Raw genomic sequence first — 17,208 nt, forward strand, 5'->3', positions numbered from 1 at the left:
GACTTCCTCCTGACCTCTAACCTCCTCCTGACTTCCTCCTGACTTCCTCTTGACCTCTAACCTCCTCCTGACTTCCTCCTGACCTCTAACCTCCTCCTGACTTCCTCCTGACCTCTAACCTCCTCCTGACCTCCTCATGACCTCTAACCTCCTCCTGACCCCTGACTTCCTCCTGACCTCTAACCTCCTCCTGACTTCCTCCTGACTTCCTCCTGACCTCTAACCTCCTCCTGACTTCCTCCTGACCTCCTCCCTCCTCCTGACCTCTGACTTCCTCCTGACCTCTAACCTCCTCCTGACTTCCTCCTGACCTCCTCCCTCCTCCTGACCCCTGACTTCCTCCTGACCTCTAACCTCCTCCTGACCTCCTCTTGACCTCCTCCTGACCTCCTCTTGACCTCCTCCTGACCTCCTCTTGACCTCCCACCTCCTCATGACTTCCTCCCCTTCTTGTGACCTCCTCTGGACTTTAGGACATCCGGGCACGACGTAGCCGGCTAACCTTCATGTGGATATAACGACTAAAAAGGAGAATAATTACACATGCAGAAAGTTACATTAATTTACTGTTATGTTTCCAAAGTGTGCTAAAAACTCACGTTATTGTATAATAATAATAATAATAATGTATATAACGCTCTTTAAAGTACGTCTCTAGGTGCTTCACATCAAGGGGAAACACATGTGGTGTGGAGTGCACCGAAGAACCATTTGAATATAGGTGTACGATAAATAAAACAAGGTGCAACTAATTCACGTTTTAAATGACGCTGCCGCAAGGAATTGTGGGACGGCATTATCTCCTTTCCTTTAGCAAAGGATGGTCCGGTATCTCCTTTGCTTAAGGAGACGAGAAAGGAAGCTCTTATCATCTTAATGATCTGAGGTCAGTTAGAAACTTTTTATATGGAGGAAATATCTCCTGGATTCATCTCACACTGACGTCCTCTTCACCTCTCCTAGATTTCATGACTTTTCCCTGACCTCCTTTCCTTCCTCCTCGCCTCCTCCTGAGCTCAGCCTCTTAAAAAAACTGACATTTGTGGAGAACAAACTCTTCATCCACCTCCTCCTCCTCCTCCTCCTCCTTTTCAAAACCTCCTGTCTGCGGCTTTTCATCTCCTGAACTCTAAACAAAGACATCCTCCTCGCTTCCTTGCTTCCTCGCCTCCTCGCCTCCTTTTTCCTCTTGCTTTGTGGTGCAGAGGAGAGACTGCTTCCTCTGCTGAAGCTCCTTCTTACTCTTGATGAAGAGGAGGAGGAGGAGGAAGAGGAGGGAAACTCCTTAAAACTTCTTCTGCTCTTCCTCCCTCAAACCCTAACTCCTCTCTCCTCTCTCCTCCCCCTCCAACCTCAGAGATAAAGCGCGAGGCGTCGAGTCTCCTCCCCTCGCCGTCTCCATCACAGACTAAAGCACAACAGATGGAACATGATGATGATGAGGAGGAGGATGAAGACCACCCGTCTGTCTGTTTCCTCTCTGCCTTAAACTCTTGACTTTACTAACTGAATGAAACGAGGAGAAGCCTTACTGGATGTATATCTACTGTCTGATCCTCTGTCCTCACTGAGCGGCCGCAAATATACAATATTATCATTATTTGCAATTAAGGATTTATTTTTGCTAATTGATCTCAGATTTATACAAATTATTATTGTATTTATTAGTATTTTTGTATTCAAAAAATGTGTTGAATAAGATAGAAAGATATCCCACAGTCCAACATTTGATTTCGTCCATTTTATTTTTATTCTTTAATGTTATTTATAGATTTTTTGTTCTAATTTAGTTACTTTTTTTTAACCGTGTTATGAAAAGGACAACGCATGGTATTAAGGTTTCTCAAAATATGTGAAAAAAGTCTCGTCAAAAACTGAGATATTTAGGTAAAAAATTCAAAACAACGAAAAAACCAACGAATAAAAGTAGAATCTAAATATTGACATTTCTTCCAAAACTCATAAATAAAAACAATAGTGATGAATAAATAAAACTCTGACACGAGAGAGTGTGCAAATGAATTTATTTAGTCGACAAATCAAATGTTGGTTTTTCAAGATACGCAAAAAACGTACGATTTTTTTTTTTTATTTTTTTTTTTTAAATAGTGAAAAAAGTCAAAAACTGAGATATAAGGTTTAAAAGCCAAACAAAGATCCCCACTTCCAAAGCTCATACATAAATAAAACCCTCAACATATCTGACACAAGAGAGTGGAAACATCTTTCCACACTTCCTACTTAGCGCTGGAAATAAAAGGATTTTTACTTTTGTGTCAACATTTCTCACAGGATTTGAATATGAAAGCATCTCCAGACCTTATTTCCTGTTACACTCTCCTGATGCTCTGTTCGGAGAGTACAAACACCCCATAAGAATTTCACGAGACAATTCTGAGTTCCTGTTCTCGTTTCCGACCTGATTTAATCTCCTAAAAATCGACTATTCGGAGAGAAAAGAGTGCCAAAAACCCTAATAATGTTTCAAATGAAAGTGGCTGCCTTATCTCGCCTTCAAAAAGATACGTCATTTCTATTCGACACTCGGAAGAAGAAGGATTTCACAGAGACGTTTCTATCAATGCTGGAGTTCAGACCTGATTTCATCTCTTTAGAAATCAACTATTCGGAGAGAAAAGAGTCCGAAAACCCCCTGAAAACGTTTTTGAATGAAAGTGGCTCTGCTCAGTGAAGACAGGTCAGAGGTCACGCCCCTCTTGCTGTCGGCGTCGCTCTGAGACGTTTGTTTTCGGTGCCTTTTTGTATTCATCTGTACAGAAAGCCATACGATTGTTCGCTGTACAGTTCTCTCTCAAACCGCTGGATCTAAGAACTCTCCGTGTTTCTCTTCGCTCGAAAGGACTCGAAGCGTCTCCTCGGATCAGCCGCTGTGTTTTGATACAAAGGAATGAATGGTAATAACGATGGCTCTCGCGTTGGGCGTTCTGTTGAAGATGGATGTGTCCGTCGAGCTGCTTCCTGTTGTTCTCGTTTCACTTTGGGAGGAACAGGTTTCGTGTGTTTTGTCTCTGCAGGACACGAGACACAAGAGTCTGTTTTAACGTGTTAGGGCCGCACGAAGCGATTTTTTTTAAGAGGCGATTTTTTTGACTTGTTTTGAGGCTTTGTACCAAACAGGTCCACAATACTTTAATTTAAAACGGTATTGTAACGCTTTCATCCCATGTTTTTGTATTTTCGCACGAGTACATATCGCAATTTTAATCAAATTCCCGTTATTGAGCCGCCATAGAACCGCCTGAATTCCAGATTGTGTGCATTTTAATAACCACACAGTTATTTATGACTAAAGCTCATTATAAATGGATCAAATGAGTTATTGAGTTATCTGATCTGAGAAGCGAGTTATTATTCTGGGGAAAAACCCGACATTTCCAAGAAATTCGTAGATTATTTAAACATTATTTGTATTCTATTCCAGAGAATACGACGGCATATTAGGGTCAATTAAATAAACAATATTATAACAAAGTAAGGGGTGATATACGGAGAGCTGGAAGGCCGCTGTAGGTTAGGGGGTTACGGAGATGGTTTGGAGGAAATAATGAATTTAAGAGATTAAAATCACAGATTTACGGAAAAGAAAGTGTGATTTATCCGCGCTTCGTTGTTGTTGCAGATCGTCATGGAGATAAAATACAAAACACAATAACAAAATAATGTTTGTTTTCCTCCCAAAGTAAACTAATATCTTCGGGTTTTTTTATGTCTTTATCGGAATCAAGAAGAGAACAAGAGAGTTAATTTTTTTATTTTTTGTTTTGGGAAGTTTACAAAAAGTATATATTAATATATCGGTTGTTTTTATTTAATGTGGGAATGAAAGGCTGTTTGTTTGTTGGTGGAGGAGAAACAGGAAGCTCCGTAACACGTTATTATCCTGTTGGTTTGATTCATTTTCATATTTTATTTTGGGAAATTTAAATTAATCGTAAACTGAGAGCCGTCAAGCAGAAATATTTTTACTTTATTTAATTTTTTTTATTCTGTTATCTTAGTCATAAGGTGTGTGTGTGTGTGTGTGTGTGTGTGTGTGTGTGTGTGTGTGTGTGTGTGTGTGTGTGTGTGTGTGTGTGTGTGTGTGTGTGTGTGTGTGTGTGTGTGTGTGTGTGTGTGTGTGTGTGTGTGTGTGTGTGTGTGTGTGTGTGTGTGTGTGTGTGTGTGTGTGTGTGTGTGTGTGTGTGTGTGTGTGTGTGTGTGTGTGTGTGTGTGTGTGTGTGTGTGTGTGTGGGTGGTTAAATAAAGTTAAGACCACTCTTTTTGTTATACATTTAATTTAAAAAATGCCATTTATTTTCTGCTCTTTCAAATGAAGATGAAACATTTAGATAATAATAAATGTAGTAAGCTGCAAAGAGAGATATTTTGCTTTTACAATTTTGAAAATATGTATTTTTTTCATGACTCAAAGTCAAAATCACTACAGACGAGTTCTTCAGAAATCACAGGGTTAATGATCTGTTATGATTTTTTATGATTGTTGTCTTCCTCCTCCTGCGTGTGGGGTCGTTCTGACGGGACGGACGGGTTTCCCTCAGTTTGATAGTTGTTGCCTCTGAACCTGTAAATACTTCTTTTGGTAAAGTTTTATATAAACACGGACATGAACTCAACGACTCTGCAGTTTGTCTTAATTTGTAGTTTAAAGCTCACCTATTTTTAAAAATCCTCTTCTTCATGTCTCTTCTACATCAACATGTGTCCCCTCTTCTCCATGTCTCTTCTACATCAACATGTGTCCCCTCTTCTCCATGTCTCTTCTACATCAACATGTGTCCCCTCTTCTCCATGTCTCTTCTACATCAACATGTGTCCCCTCTTCTCCATGTCTCTTCTACATCAACATGTGTCCCCTCTTCTTCATGTCTCTTCTACATCAACATGTGTCCCCTCTTCTTCATGTCTCTTCTACATCAACATGTGTCCCCTCTTCTTCATGTCTCTTCTACATCAACATGTGTCCCCTCTTCTTCATGTCTCTTCTACATCAACATGTGTCCCCTCTTCTCCATGTCACTTCTACATCAACATTTGTCCCTTCTTCTTCATGTCTCTTCTACATCAACATGTGTCCCTTCTTCCTCATGTCTCTTCTACATCAACATGTGTCCCCTCTTCTTCATGTCTCTTCTACATCAACATGTGTCCCCTCTTCTTCATGTCTCTTCTACATCAACATGTGTCCCCTCTTCTTCATGTCTCTTCTACATCAACATGTGTCCTCTCTTCTTCATGTCTCTTCTAAATCAACATGTGTCCCCTCTTCTCCATGTCTCTTCTACATCAACATGTGTCCCCTCTTCTTCATGTCTCTTCTACATCAACATGTGTCCCCTCTTCTTCATGTCTCTTCTACATCAACATGTGTCCCCTCTTCTTCATGTCTTTTCTACATCAACATGTGTCCCCTCTTCTTCATGTCTCTTCTACATCAACATGTGTCCCCTCTTCTTCATGTCTCTTCTACATCAACATGTGTCCCCTCTTCTCCATGTCTCTTCTACATCAACATGTGTCCCCTCTTCTTCATGTCTCTTCTACATCAACATGTGTCCCCTCTTCTCCATGTCTCTTCTACATCAACATGTGTCCCCTCTTCTCCATGTCTCTTCTACATCAACATGTGTCCCCTCTTCTTCATGTCTCTTCTACATCAACATGTGTCCCCTCTTCTCCATGTCTCTTCTACATCAACATGTGTCCCCTCTTCTTCATGTCTCTTCTACATCAACATGTGTCCCCTCTTCTTCATGTCTCTTCTACATCAACATGTGTCCCCTCTTCTTCATGTCTCTTCTACATCAACATGTGTCCTCTCTTCTTCATGTCTCTTCTACATCAACATGTGTCCCCTCTTATTCATGCAGCTTCTACATCAACATGTGTCCCCTCTTTTCCATGTCTCTTCTACATCAACATGTGTCCCCTCTTCTTCATGTCTCTTCTACATCAACATGTGTCCTCTCTTCTTCATGTCTCTTCTACATCAACATGTGTCCCCTCTTATTCATGCAGCTTCTACATCAACATGTGTCCCCTCTTCTCCATGTCTCTTCTTCATCAACATGTGTCCCCTCTTCTTCATGTCTCTTCAACATCAACATGTGTCCCCTCTTCTTCATGTCTCTTCTACATCAACATGTGTCCCCTCTTCTTCATGTCTCTTCTACATCAACATGTGTCCCCTCTTCTTCATGTCTCTTCTACATCAACATGTGTCCCCTCTTCTTCATGTCTCTTCTACATCAACATGTGTCCCCTCTGTGGAAAGAGACTCTGAAAGTTTCAGGAACAAAGATTCTCTCTCTTTTTGATCCATTTCTATAAAAACCTGTCTGAAAACGAGCTGATCAGATTTTGGCCACTTTATGATGTCATAACAATGTTTTGTCTTGTGTAACCATTAGCCAATCACCAACCAAGGTAACCCCCCCCCCCCCCCCCCCCCCCCCCCCCTTATCACCTGAATCTCCTCCTAGAGCACCATTGAGTTCTACCAAATGTCTCTCAGAGGGGTGTGGGGAGGGGCTCCTTATTTTCATCTAAAGTAACAGACAGAGAATCAGCACTTTGGAAACAGGGCTGAAACAGAGGGGTTTATGGGTAATGCTGCAATGATCTGTTTGGTGTTTCAGCCAATCAGAGACAGGCTCTGGATATATCTGAGACCTGTGATATATTGATGAAAAACAGTATGATAGGGGACCTTTAATACCTTCATAATCATCTTCTTATTTAGTTTAAACAAAAGTTCCTTAACCTGCAGTAGAAAAATGTAATTAAATGTTACATTTAATTACACAAATTTCATAATATACAAAACATATGTATAGGATAAGGAAAACACCCTATTACCATAAAATATAATGTGTTTTTGTTTTTGTTTTATACTGCATGTTTTTAAGGTGACTAAAATACCTCACACAGCCAAATACAAAAAATCAGAACTGTCCCTTTAAGTAAAGGCCACGTCAAAAATATTGTTACGATAAAAAAAAGATACTGTAAATAATTACACACACACACACACACACACACACACACACACACACACACACACACACACACACACACACACACACACACACACACACACACACACACACACACACGCACACACACACTTATCAGAATGATGGTTCTTTATTCAAGATATTGTAATGTTTCCTTCAGACAATTGTTTATTTCATAGTCCATGGCATAATGCTATACTATATATTTAATGAAAATGTATAAATAACAAAACTGAATCATACAAACATTTGTTATTAAAAAGAGGAGGTATGACGCGTTGAAGGACTGTTAATTGCAATAAAATGTGTATTTATTATATTTGTGTTAAATAATAATAATAATGTATATATTTTTTTAATGTGATATTTGAATTAAGGTATTCTCTCTTGTATATTTCCAAAGTAATATTAACAGTAATGTAAACACACGAAAGCCAACCTAAAACAAAAGGAAACATTTATTCATGCTTCACAAATAATACAATTCTTCTCAATTCCCAGTGACTTAGCATAACAACTTTAATGTACACAATAATGTTTCATAAACATTATTTAGCAGAAATGTGCCAATACAGTCAGTGATAACATGGAACTGCAACAAAAACAACTTTACGGCAGCACGGTCCAACTCTGTTCACAGTTTCTGATCCACTGACAAGTCCTTAAAGTGAAACCCCACGGCCCCGCGGGCGGGGGCAAAACGCAACGTCTTGCAAGAAACAGAGTCTGAGGGCTTCTTAACATTTAACAAACTATGAATGTGTCATACCCACTTAACGGGAAGAAACTCAGCTATCAGACAATATTAACCATTTTCAGCAAAACAAAACACAAGGGTAATAACATAGGCTCTGAATTAGCCATGAGCGAAAAAATGCTAACACACTTAGCACAGAACTCACGTTGAAATGCACTTATTACTTATCGGATCTGTAGAACAATATATCTATTAGCAAGCTGAGATTCCCCAGATTCCAGACATATAAGTATCATCACTGAGCGATCAGAACTCGCGACCTGGGAAGCAAAACCAGACATCACACCACGTAGCATTACGGAGCAAACACGGCCAATTTGTCTTACCTTTAGCTGTTTCTCATCAAAAGTCGTGTTCAATGGCATTAAAACGATCAAGACGCTGCTGAAGGTTAATCCATAGGTGAATCCAAAGTGTCTGTGTCACTTTGAAATGATTACTGATAATCCATCAATCCATTTTTATGACGATAACGGAGATTTCATATTAGCTGCTACGATAGCTACTAGAGTGTATGACAGCTTCCTGTTCGGGGCATTCTGGCTACGCATCACTCATTCACCGATGGGTAATGTTTAGATGGATTTTAGGAACTTCCCCAGTTAAAAAGAGGTGTCAATCATCAAAATCGACCGATGGGCTCCATAGATATGGCAAATCCACCCAAATGACCCCAGAAGTGGGTTTTTTCTAAACCTCTTTAAAAAGGTCAAAGGTCACTTGTGTTGCATCGATCTGGATACACGGTACTTCTTATATGTTATAGTTTGGATTCCTAAAGCTCTTAGTCTACCATCCCATCATTCAAGGGTGGTTTTCACTATAAGTCATTTTTGTTTTTTGGACAGACACAATAATTTACATTTTTTTACTGTGTTCAATCTGAATTTTCTTTAAAATAAAAAAATTCTATATTGAATCTGACTTTTCTACCTCCAACTCACAGGTTTATCATTGCTTTGAGAAAAAAGATTATTAATTTAACCCTTTTTAAAAGTGAAGAGGGTCCTTTGTTCTGGGAATGTCATTTTCGAGCCTGAAACCTGGAAAACAGGCTCGGGGCTCGACTACACGGCAGAGCCCATTCCGTGTTCCTGTTAGTGTTCACTTCCTGTCTGCCTTCTTCTGGTGATTGATCTGACGTCCAGCGCTCCATCTTTTAACCTCATGTACTTTCTCTTTCTTGATCCTCCTTAGCAACGGTCAATAAATCCTTGACAGCGGTCTTCACGACTGGATTAACAACCTGTCACGTGTTCTGAATTGACCAATCAGAATCGAGTATTCGACTAAACCATGTAATGAAAAGTGGTATTTTGTCTGACTGTTTTCTAACCCTAACCCTAACCCTAATGTTCATTAATGGAAATCTGTGAGTTTTTTAACTCAATCTGTTTTTTTTTAATGTTTAAAGTCTTGTATTTTATTCTCCCACACTGTATTATAAGCTCTGTGTTTGTGGTCGTTTTGTGATACAAGAAAATTATATTTAATTTAATGTATTTCTTTATGTTTTCTCTTCTTCTGTCCTGCAGGTGTTCAGGGAAACAGAAAGGATCCTGAGAGACAGCGCCCCCCTCCTGCTGCTGACGGTACTGCAGTTTTAATGTTATACTGCAGTACCGTATTAATACTGCAGTTTTGTTATTATGGTACTGCAGTGAGACAGACAGGAGACAGACAGACAGGAGACAGACTGGAGAGAGACACAGACAGCAGAGAGACAGACAGGAGAGAGACATACAGGAGAGAGACAGACAGGAGAGAGACTGGAGAGAGACAGACAGCAGAGAGACAGACAGGAGACAGACAGGAGAGAGACAGACAGCAGAGAGACAAACAGGAGAGAGACAGACAGCAGAGAGACAGACAGCAGAGAGACAGACTGGAGAGAGACAGACAGCAGAGAGACAGACAGGAGACAGACAGCAGTGAGACAGAAAGCAGAGAGACAGACAGGAGACAGACAGCAGTGAGACAGACAGGAGAGAGACAGACAGCAGAGAGACAGACAGGAGAGAGACTGGAGGGAGACAGACAGGAGACAGACAGCAGTGAGACAGACAGCAGAGAGACAGACAGGAGAGAGACAGACAGCAGAGAGACAGACAGGAGAGAGACAGACAGGAAAGAGACTGGAGAGAGACAGACAGCAGAGAGACAGACAGGAGAGAACCTGGAGAGAGACAGACAGGAGACAGACAGCAGAGAGACAGACAGGAGAGAGACAGACAGGAGAGACAGACAGGAGAGAGACAGACAGCAGAGAGACAGACAGCAGAGAGACAGACAGGAGAGAGACAGACAGGAGAGACAGACAGGAGAGAGACAGACAGCAGAGAGACAAGAGAGACAGACAGGAGAGACAGACAGGAGAGACAGACAGCAGAGAGACAGACAGGAGAGAGACAGACAGGAGAGAGACAGACAGCAGAGAGACAGACAGGAGAGAGACAGACAGGAGAGACAGACAGGAGAGAGAGACAGGAGAGAGACAGACAGGAGAGACAGAAAGGAGAGAGACAGACAGCAGAGAGACAAGAGAGACAGACAGGAGAGACAGACAGCAGAGAGACAGGAGAGAGACAGGCGAGACAGACAGGAGAGAGACAGGCGAGACAGACAGGAGAGAGACAGACAGCAGAGAGACAGACAGCAGAGAGACAGACAGGAGAGAGACAGACAGCAGAGAGTCAGACAGTAGAGAGACAGACAGGAGAGAGACAGACAGGAGAGACAGACAGGAGAGAGAGACAGGAGAGAGACAGACAGGAGAGACAGAAAGGAGAGAGACAGACAGCAGAGAGACAAGAGAGACAGACAGGAGAGACAGACAGCAGAGAGACAGGAGAGAGACAGGCGAGACAGACAGGAGAGAGACAGGCGAGACAGACAGGAGAGAGACAGACAGCAGAGAGACAGACAGCAGAGAGACAGACAGCAGAGAGACAGACAGGAGAGAGACAGGAGAGACACAGGAGAGACAGACAGCATTAATACTTTGGTACTGCAGTATTACTGTACTCTGTTTCAGGTACTTAAATACTTTGAATTCACTCCTGAACAATCTGACACCACAGTATTATTACATCTCAAAATGTAAACACCATAACGTTGCTTCTTACAGAAATTGATTAAATATATTATATAGTTAATATAATAAATGTTTTTTTTTTGTCCAGTTAAAAAAGGAAAAGAGCAGTGAGTTTTCGGCTAGATGTTATACAGAATATAATAATAAACATTATTCATAATATAAGTGAAGCTTGTCTCAGCAACACATGGGATACCTTTAAATATATAATAATTATATATGAGAATATTTGTATTTATGCAAATTGTGACAAGCATCGTGATTTACCGTGAGTATTTTTGATCCTAAAATTATTATCCTATATTAGCATTTCTAAGTAAAACATTGTATTTCTTATTCCAAAATGTTAGTGATCGTTTTGGTGGGAAACATTTAGACAGCGTTTGTTTTTTACTAAACGAATCTTATAATTGTGACCAAAAAAACAAAAATTATGGATTTCTTTTTTTGTCAAAATGATTTAAACATTTCAAAAATGTTGATCTATTTGTTCAATCTTTAGACCTATCGTCTTCATTTGTGTGCCTTGTGTTTTTGAACACAGACTTGCCGTACTCAGATCCTTTATAGATTGAATTAAATCATAAACTAACACATTTTGATTAACATAAATACAAATGATAAGATTAACCCTGTTTACATTTCAAACTTTGGACGTTTTTCATTTAAGCTAATTTGAATAAAAAGCTATTTTGTGAGTATTTATTTGTAAAGTCTGTAACACTAAAGTGGCTTTTATCGTAAAAGTTTACAGTTTTAAAAAGGATTTTCAGATGTTTATTGTATCTTCAACACTGTGTAACACTCCTTGTTATGAATGTATCTTTACCTCCACCTGAGTGCCTTAAAGTCGAAAGGTCCCATGTCATGCTTTTCCGGTTATTACCCACAAACAAACCCTCAAAGTACAACTCTAACACAGAGAAGACCTGTCTATGCTGCCCCAGAACGCCTCGTTGGACATTTTTATTTTTCCATTGTTTACTTCCTGAGTATGGTGACGTAACCATGCCCAGGTCCAAATAGACCAATCCGTTGAGATCCGCACACACACACACACGCACGCACGCACACACACACACACACACACACACACACACACACACACACACACACACTCTAGTGGTGGACTAATCAGAACAGAGCGGGCGAGCTGACCAATCAGAGCACAGTGGGCTCACAGGGAGGGGGGGGGCAGGAGCTCCAACAAGCCGTTTAGGACAGAGAGTGAATACTATACAGAGATACTGTATGAGAAACCAATGTGAGTTTGGAACGTTGAACAACGTAAATCTATTCTAGTAGACCTCAACAATGGAACTATGATCAGTAGAAATGGCCATGACATGGGACCTTTAAGCTTTATTTAGTTTTTATGTTTAAACCGTTAATTTTCGAAGGTTTTAAGGTGGAAAGTAAAAATGTAAAATGTCTTAAAGGTCTCTGAGGTTTTATGAACTCGGTTGATTTTAGTTTAATCTGTGAATGTTTCCTCTGAAGTGCCTTAAAACTGATTTATAATGTGAAAAATTACAAATCTGCAAGAAAAATGTGAATTTTGCACTTTGCGAAATTCTCTCATCCCTCCAAACATTTCGTTATCTCCTCTTTGAATTCAAGAAAACACAATTGTATTTATGATTACATAAGTGTTTATTGTCTTTTTTTGCCCATTTTGTTGTTTATGTATTGTTTTGTCGTTATTGTGTTTAATGCTTGGTTAGTTTTCTTCCTCATCTTGACATGTTTTGTGTTGCATTTTTGTTGTTTGTAGTAGTTTTTTGATATATTTTGAATGATTTTTTTGTTGTTAGGGTTTTATTTGTATTTTGAATTATTTTGTTGTACTTTATTTTGTATTCTTAATTATATTAGCTAAATCTCTTTTATTTGTTTTCATTTTATGGTGATGTGGAGGTCTGATGTATAATCCTGCAGCTTCTTGACCTTTGAAATATTTCTATATTTGTGTCGTTTTTGTAGTCATAGTTTTGTGAAAATCAAATCAAATAAACAAATAAAAGATATATCATTATTAATTGGTTGACTTTAGTGTCTATCTTTTCAACAGAAAACACATGAAACAGATAAAGACAAAATAAAACAAACATTTATATATTTTTGTTAAAAATAAATACCTGAGAGATGAGGAATGTGCAGGTATATGTGAGAATAAAAATGAATTAAAACCATAATAATCAAGATAATTATAATGCTTATAAATAAGTTAAATAACTACAATTATTAGAAGTGGAAAAAATACATATAATAATAATTAATTAAATGGAAAGCAATATTTTAAAAAATATGTGTTGTTCTTTTTTATTTAATTGTCATGTCATTTAAATAAATACGTAAATAAATACCTATTGGCTGTAATGTGCTAATCGAACCAGCAGGGGGAGGGGCGGCTGTTTCTGTGTTTTCATCCTGAGAAACTCAAAGAACAGCAGGTGACAGAAACTTTCACATCACAAATTCAACGTAGGCTATAGGAAGAAGTACAGACAAATGCAAAACCAGATCTTCTTCTGCTCTAAACAGATAGACTATAAGTGTTGACTTTGGCTGAAAACTGGGAAGAGAGACAAGATGGAGCACAAAGTGTCTTCAAGTCCCTGCCAGGTATTAGTCAGCACCACAATGCCAATCGACTTCAAGTCTCTGCCAGGTATTAGCCAAGAGCAGTCTCTTTCACATTTTAGTTGCAGCTCCTATAGCCCAAATATTATCTCCTGTTAAATTCCGGGTATTTGTCAGCCCCCCCCCCCCTTTGTATTTTGTATGACAACAACTCCCTGCCTGTCACACATTACTAGAAATAAAGAAAGTAAAATCCCAACCTGTCAATTTTCATCCAGATATTAGTCGTAGCCTTCCGAACATTTCCCAGAGAAGCTTATTTTTACATCCAGATCCAGGTATTAGTCAGAACTCTTTACTGCATGTCTGGCTTAAGTCAGGGTCTTTGACACAATGTTGTCGGGATTATACCAAGACATGTCAGTATGTTCCAGTAATAAGTCATATCCCTGCACAGCATGCCAGATTTAAACAGGCGCGTTCCAGTCTCTGCCAAGTATTAGCCAAGACCATTAATTCTCCTTCACATTTGATAGTTGCAGCCCTCCAAATGGTTCCTATTTGTTTACAGGTATTAGTCAGCATCCACCAATATTTAAGTTATTAGTCAGACCACTTTATTGCATGTCAGGTATTAGGTCCCACCACACCACTGACAATGTTTTCTCTCTTCTCTCAGGACTACTGATGAAAAAACTCAGAGAGGTGAACTTGAACTTGATGACGCAGTATCCTTGAAATAGTGGCTCTGGAGCATCCTTCCTCGACATTGAGAAACACGCTTTGAATGGGGGGTCTTCAAGCTTTGCCGAAATGCATTGTGGCTCCGTCGCGTCGCTTTGCCTCCACGGAAGCGCCAGTCAGTGGCGGCGCCAGGGTATGGCTGGGGTAGGCTACAGACATACCAAGAAATGGCTTAGCCCCACCATGAAAAAGTATGTTAAACGCCCTCGCATTGAGGTGCAAGTCGAACAGGTGCCAGAGTCACACGGCCCACCTGAAGAGTGAATAGAGAGTTTTGAATATATTTTTTAATAATGGGTCATTTGAAAAAGTGTTTTGTATGACAATAGAGACACAGGCCACCTGTTGTGTCTGTGTCTCTCTCTCTCTCTCTCTGTTTACCTGTGTCTGTCTCTCTCTCTCTCTCCCTCTCTCTCTGTTTACCTGTTGTGTCTGTGTCTCTCTCTCTCTGTTTACCTGTGTATGTCTCTCTCTCTCTCCCTCTCTCTCTCTGTTTACCTGTTGTGTCTGTGTGTCTCTCTCTCTGTTTACCTGTGTCTGTGTCTCCCTCTCTCTCTCTGTTTACCTGTTTCTGTCTCTCTCTCTCTGTTTACCTGTGTCTCTCTCTCTCTCTCTCTCTCTCTCTCTCTCTCTCTCTCTCTCTCTCTCTCTCTCTGTTTACCTGTGTCTGTGTCTCTCTCTCTCTGTCACTCTCCCTCTCCGTGTCAATTCTATATGCCAACTTTTCTTGTTTCTGCCGCTGCGTAGCATGTTGTAACAACGTGGAATTAGCAGAATAGGCGATTGTATTGTTTAACTCACACCTGTTGCTCTCGATGTAATTTAGCTGATAAAAGGAGACTAATAAAAGCCTCACGCGTCACTGTCAAGGGGAGCGATATAGCGTGTATGTAATTATGCAAATACTGACTTGAGCCCCACCACTATATGGGTTAGCCCTACCATAGATTACCCAACAAAAATACTCTGGCGCCGCCACTGGCGCCAGTCGATGTGTACATTTCTTTTCAGTTTGCTTCAAGGAGTGGCTTCAACAGACAGATTGGGGAAAACATTATGGACATGAACAAGGAAAAACAGAAAACACTTTCTTTGTGGCCTCTCTCTTATCATACATAGTGTTACCGTACATTTTTTATTGTAAACCAGCCAACAATTCCAGCCTAATATCTACCGGCTGGTCAGGCTGGTCTTTTCAGCAGGGTTTGCAGATTTTTTACGGTATTATATTTTTTTACTCATGGAATCTTTTGTTGTTGTTGTTGTTATTTTGTTATAGCAAATATATTGTCTTAACTCCTGGTTTAAGGCTGCACAATTTGAATTAAAATCTGAATTGCGATTATTTTTTACTTAAAGGTAGGGTATGTAATTTTGGAGAAACCAGCTTGAGTGCGCTAGAATTTGAAAGTACACAACTGGAAAAAATCTGCCCCTTCCTTCAGAGCCCCTCCTCCAACACACACACATGAACGCGCACATGACCAATGAGGGCACGAGATAAGTTTGTGCACAGATGGAAGGCTGACAGGCAGGTAGGCCATCCAGTTACTTTAGCCGGGCCGGCTCAGATGATTGGTCGTGCTTTTTACAGCGCCACGGCTTCCACAGATGACATCTTTTTATGGATTTTTTGTCAAAGCATTTCAGATATTCATTGCTATCGGGATTTATATATTTTACATTATCATTGTAAAATATATAAATCAATCACGGTGTAATTTGGTCTTCACCTCACACGTGTTTTGTTAATTTAACTGTAGAAACTGGAAGATGGTTAAAACATCCCATAATAATTCAAAGGTTTCTAAAACTGTATGAGGACATTTTGAATTTCCCGGAACAAGAATGAATGGTTATGGGTTGTTGTTTGTTTTTCTTGGAAAGGACGATTTATTAATGCTCAACAATCTTGAGTAGCCTACGGGTGATATTTAAACGAGTTCTTAACGGCGAGATGATTAACTTTTATCTTCACCATCTTAACATTAAGGAGAAATTATTGTTATTTCTTTATAGCACCGCTTCTGTGGACACAGATTGATTTAAAGAGTCATCTCCTGCTGATGTTCAGTATGTAGTGTCTCTACTTTAAAGAGTCCTCTCCTGCTGATGTTCAGGTGTATATCAGTATGTAGTGTCTCTACTTTAAAGAGTCCTCTCCTGCTGATGTTCAGGTGTATATCAGTATGTAGTGTCTCTACTGGGACATGTCTCCGTGCTTTAATGTTCAAAAAGCTCTTTATTTTTCTCATGTGCTGCAGCACCTCTTTTCACCCTCTGTCTGACACCAGAGCCCGGTCTGCTCTGATTGGTTACCTGGCCGGCTCTGTTGTGATTGGTCAACAGCTTAGAGATGTCCCGCCCCTTAGCTAGTACAATGTGTTGGAGCGCTAGCAAATAGGAGCACTCGTGTTCCATAATGATGTCACTACGTTAAGGAAGTAAACAAAGAGTCCAATTGAGGCATTTCACAGGGATTTTAGCCTTTGCAGACCATTTATATGCACTAAAACCCTTTATTCTGACTTGACAAACACTTCTCAGTCCGTCATATTTGACCAAACGACAACAGGAAGGTTAGATAAATTGAAAGTCTAAAGGAAATAAAAAAAGAATATCCCTATTTATTGTCCAACCTTCATATGACCTTGTACACATTTCGACTTCTTTCTTCTATCTAACTCCACTTCCCCCCCCCTCCATATATACGTCTGTTCTTATGTAAACAGATATACTGTAATAATGATGTCATACACTTGCATTTCTTATTTTATTTATTATGTGTCTTTCTTTGTGTGTCCCACATTTCGTTTTTTTTTGGTTATTCCACCACTGTAATCCACATCGGCATGTACTGATACTGAATGAATATGGTGGAGGAGGGGGACCCCTGTGACGTCAGAGACACAAAGGGAAAGGGGAGCTTGTCTGACGTGACAGATTGAAAAAACAAAAAAAAGCAAAGGGTGATCTTGTGAAAGGAACAGAGAGAA

The 17,208-nt window shown here is 39.9% G+C and overlaps 1 protein-coding gene across 2 annotated transcripts in view; it reads left to right on the forward strand.

Moving 5' to 3' along the window:
* Window positions 1-12,924, forward strand: part of slc35a2 (solute carrier family 35 member 2) — a 28,134-nt gene extending 15,210 nt beyond the window's left edge. The window contains exon 6 of one of the 2 annotated variants that reach the window (XM_079674480.1): window positions 9,327-12,924. In XM_079674480.1, coding sequence (XP_079530606.1) covers window positions 9,327-9,354 — 28 coding nt within the window. In that variant the 3' untranslated portion in view covers window positions 9,355-12,924. Of the gene's footprint in view, window positions 1-1,357; window positions 4,635-9,326 lie in introns of those variants that run through there. The other variant, XM_079674479.1, reaches the window with a different exon arrangement.
* Window positions 12,925-17,208: the final 4,284 nt, after the last annotated feature.

The sequence above is a fragment of the Notothenia rossii genome (genome assembly GCF_949606895.1).
Source record: "Notothenia rossii genome assembly, chromosome: 4".
NCBI lineage: Eukaryota > Metazoa > Chordata > Actinopteri > Perciformes > Nototheniidae > Notothenia > Notothenia rossii.